The sequence below is a fragment of the Sinocyclocheilus rhinocerous genome, unplaced genomic scaffold (genome assembly GCF_001515625.1).
Source record: "Sinocyclocheilus rhinocerous isolate Xijiao unplaced genomic scaffold, SAMN03320098_v1.1 scaffold1148, whole genome shotgun sequence".
Taxonomy (NCBI): Eukaryota; Metazoa; Chordata; class Actinopteri; order Cypriniformes; family Cyprinidae; genus Sinocyclocheilus; species Sinocyclocheilus rhinocerous.
Window position 1 is genome coordinate 1,212,480 of NW_015664019.1, and position 4,510 is coordinate 1,216,989.

At 32.9% G+C, this 4,510-nt stretch overlaps 1 protein-coding gene across 1 annotated transcript in view; it reads left to right on the forward strand.

Annotated features, from left to right (window-relative positions):
- The window catches only part of LOC107729347 (VPS10 domain-containing receptor SorCS1-like), a 202,173-nt gene that overhangs the window by 139,869 nt on the left and 57,794 nt on the right, over positions 1-4,510 (forward strand). The window contains exons 9-10 of the mRNA XM_016539813.1: positions 1,360-1,539; positions 3,055-3,201. Coding sequence (XP_016395299.1) covers positions 1,360-1,539; positions 3,055-3,201 — 327 coding nt within the window. The remainder of the gene's footprint in view (positions 1-1,359; positions 1,540-3,054; positions 3,202-4,510) is intronic.

The window sequence follows — 4,510 nt, forward strand, 5'->3', positions numbered from 1 at the left end:
ATCATATATATATATATATATATATATATATATATACATATATATATGTACACACACACACACAATATATTACACATTATTACATTACATTATATATTACATTTTTGGATGAAATAAATGTATAAGTATAAGATATATATAACAAGGCCACATTTATTTCATCCAAAAAACAGTAATATTGTGAAATATTACCATTTAAAATGACTGTTTTCTATTTGAATATATTTTAAAATTTAATTTATTTCAGTGACGCAAAGCTGCATTTTCAGCATCATTACATCTTCAGTGTCAGATGATCCTTCAGAATTCATTCTAATATGCTGATTTGGAGCTCAGAGGCATTTCTTATGTCTTTTTTTGCATTATTATCAAATAATGTCTAATACAAAACTGAAGTCATACAGCTATACTGGGCCTATTCAATCTCACTTGATTAGAGGCAAAAATCACATTAAAGGTTAAAGTCCTCCTCCTCTGATATATGTAAATGAGAAGGGTAAATGTGTTTAGAATATTAAAAGGCACTTAAGTTGTTCGGAGTTCGGCCTACTTTTTCTTTCTGATGACTGAAAAGACAGAATAGAGTTGTTAAATCATTAAAATGGCTCAGTTATGAACCACACTGGAAAATGCAGTCGGCTCATCAAGAGAATAAAAGGCAATTTAAGTTTAGTGACTTCAGTGGCAGTTTTATTGACAAAATGCACATTGTATGAATAATAAATACAGATATAGACAGCTAGATAAAGGGAAATTATTGTACAACAGCAGTGACAATATCATATATATATATATATATATATATATATATATACATATATATATGTACACACACACACACAATATATTACACAATATTACTGTTTTTGGATGAAATAAATGTATAAGTATAAGATATATATAACAAGGCCACATTTATTTCATCCAAAAAACAGTAATATTGTGAAATATTACCATTTAAAATGACTGTTTTCTATTTGAATATATTTTAAAATTTAATTTATTTCAGTGACGCAAAGCTGCATTTTCAGCATCATTACATCTTCAGTGTCACATGATCCTTCAGAATTCATTCTAATATGCTGATTTGGAGCTCAGAGGCATTTCTTATGTCTTTTTTTGCATTATTATCAAATAATGTCTAATACAAAACTGAAGTCATACAGCTATACTGGGCCACACCAGTCAACCTAGCGCATCAATTATAACCCACTATTATAAAGTGTTCCTTGTCAGTTTTATAGAATTCTTTATTGACATGTTTATACCAACATTTGGATAATGCCGGAGGCAGAATATTCTTTTGTCAATAAATCACAGAGATCTGTCTTATGAAATGTCTTTTCTTTTTTTCCCCAGGATCTGCATGTGATCAGTACAGATGAGAACCGGGTCGTGGCGGCAGTTCAAGAGTGGAACCAGAATGACACTTGCAACCTGTACGTGTCAGAGGCCGGAGGCATTTACTACACGCTGGCTTTGGAGAATGTCATGAGCAGTATGGGACCAGAGGGAAATGTCATGATAGATCTATATGAGGTACCTCTCTTTAGAACACAACAGTGTCATTTATTTTCCACACTGTACAGATGTGTTCTGATTCAATAGCACTGCTTCATGTTCGCATTTCTCTGGATATTAAAAGCATGATCAAATTGAATGCACTAATTAATGCTAATTGGGTGTAGTGCTAATTGATTTAATAGCAGTGCTAATTAATTAAGGTATTCATTACATGACTATCAGTGGATTATCTAAGCAAGGAGCAGTTAGGAACCCAGAATACTCTCTTTGCATCTAAATCTATCGCTAAAAGGGGAAACCATGGACACAGTGTCAAATATGATAACAGATTTTGTACCATGCAACATCTGTTTTTTAAGTATTTTCAATTAATATATTATTATGTTAGATAGATAGATAGATAGATAGATAGATAGATTGATAGATAGAAGATGTGATATCTGTTTTTTAAGTATTTTCAATTAATATATTATTATGTCAGATAGATAGATAGATAGATAGATAGATAGATAGACAGACAGATAGACAGATAGATAGATAGATAGATAGATAGATTGATAGATAGAAGATGTGATGTGATGCTGAAGACTGTAGACAATTAATGACTACTGAAAATTAATTTTTGTCAACAGGGAAAAATAAATTGAAATGTCATAATGTGTGTGTGTGTGTGTGTGTGCTAAGACTACAAACAACTAAACAACTGGATTTGAATCTAAAAACTATTTTGCAGCCAGTCTGAACAAAACTGTTTCCTATCCCTGATGTACTATTGACCTTTTCAGCATTTAACTCTGATCAATGTCTTTCCAAATACCTGTATGCGACAAGATACCTTACAATCTGAGAGCAGGCAGGGCTTTGGAGTGCTTTTAGTTCCCAAGTTTTTATAGCTCTTAAATTGGTCTGATAGCTCTGCCCGCATACAAAGGCTGGACTGAAGCCAGCGATTAGGGTTTGGGTGAAGACAACTCGTCTCTTGAAGAATACCTCAGATCTCTATTCATACACCTCTGGATGAAACAGCACATGCAGCCGCGCATTGCAACAGAGGCCAGCAGGTGTCAAGCTATCTCCTGATCAAATAATTAAACTGTTGATGATAGCAACCCCCATAAAATCACATTTGGCCCTCGGATAGGCTGAAGAGTCTGGTGACTTGATTGAGGTCGCCACCTCCATGTAACATATGCTAAAATCTCAGCCGATGGCTAGATTGAAATATTCATCAATTATTGAATAGTCTTGAAAGCCTGAAGAGATGTCACTTCTGTTCAGGATGGACATGAATTACCCTTACATACTCCCATTCCACTCCAATAGATAGATCTTACCAGGAACTGCTATATGTACGGAGCTTTTTAGAAGTTCACTTGGCTGGTTTGTGCCACAGGGACACAAAGTAACAAATGCATCACAGGCTGTTTTTTTTTTCTTTCTATAGGAGGAAATGGTGTAACTTTAGGGATATGATTATTAGTGATTTATCTCTTCCTCATTATCTTTCTTTGTTTATGTTCCCGTCCCTAGGTGGCAGGAATAAAAGGCATGTTCTTGGCTAATAAGAAGCTAAATAATGAGGTGAAGACATACATAACCTATAACAAAGGTCGTGACTGGAGGCTCCTGCAGGCTCCCTCAGCTGATCTCAGAGGAAACCGAATCCATTGCATGCTGGTGAGTGGACTTGTGGGAAAGAAAAAAGACAACAGTGTCAATGAAGAGCATAGATGAAATATGATGAGGAAGGAAAAAAAAGAAGAAAAATCAAGATAAATAACCTATCATTTGTTAACAGCATGTTTTATTGAGTGTCATTTCCAATCAAGCTGTAATTGTGTTAAATGATGTAAAAGGTATGAACCTTTTGTTTAATTCAATACATAAAACCTTAGCTATGAAATTAACCTTAGCAAGAGAAATGAGTTTGACATTTAATTCCAAAAAAAATATTTATATTTTGTTAAAATGATATCATTTACATCATTGAATGCTATTAAACACAATATATACTTTGATGTTCTTTTTGGTGATTACAACTTTTTTTTTTTCATTAATTCAAATAAAATATAAAATATGAAGCTTTTTTGGCTTGGAAACTAACTGAAATTAAGTTTAAGTTGAGGTACAAAAGTACTGAAATAAAACATTAATTGAAGTTAAATACAAATGTCTACAAAAAAACTGATGAAAATCATAATAGCACATAACAAAATTACTAATTAAAAATAAAAAGCTCGTTCAAAATATATGATTCTGGACCACAAATGAAGACATAAGGGTCAATTTCTTGAAAATAAATTGCTAATAAATAAATAAGCTTTCCATTGATGTATGGTTTGTCAGGATAGGACAATATTTGGCTGAGATACAACTATTTGAAATTTTTGGAATCTGAAAGTGCACAAAAATCAAAATATTGAGAAAATCGCCTTTAAAGTTGTCCAAATGAAGTTCTTAGCAATGCATATTACTAATCAAATGTGAAGCTTTAGGCAATTTGCCAAAAATAATTTACCTTAATGGGACAAAGTCAGTTATAAATGACAGAACCCTAAATAAAAGATCAAATGTAGAAAACACATTTTGGAAAATTTAGTCCAAAAAATATGTAAAATATAAAGTCAATAATTCTTTCAAGCTGTGAATTCACATTGCAGCAGGCGCAATGATATTATGCAGCGCCTGAAAATATTCCCAGTTAGGTAACTTCCAATAAACCTATTTTCAGGCGCTGCGTAATATCATTGCGCCTGCTGCACCCATGGTACGGCAGCAAAGTTCCTTGATTATTACACCGGAATGAGATTATAGTTCCTGGCCATATCGGTCTAGAAAATCGCAACTTTTCATTTTCCGTCGGTTTTAGTACACAATGTAACTACAGAAGAGTCAAGTTTTAAATAGGAAAAATATAGAAACGCTTTGGTCATTTTTGAGCGAGATGCTAACGGTCTAATCAGATTCAATGATCTATGCTAAGCTA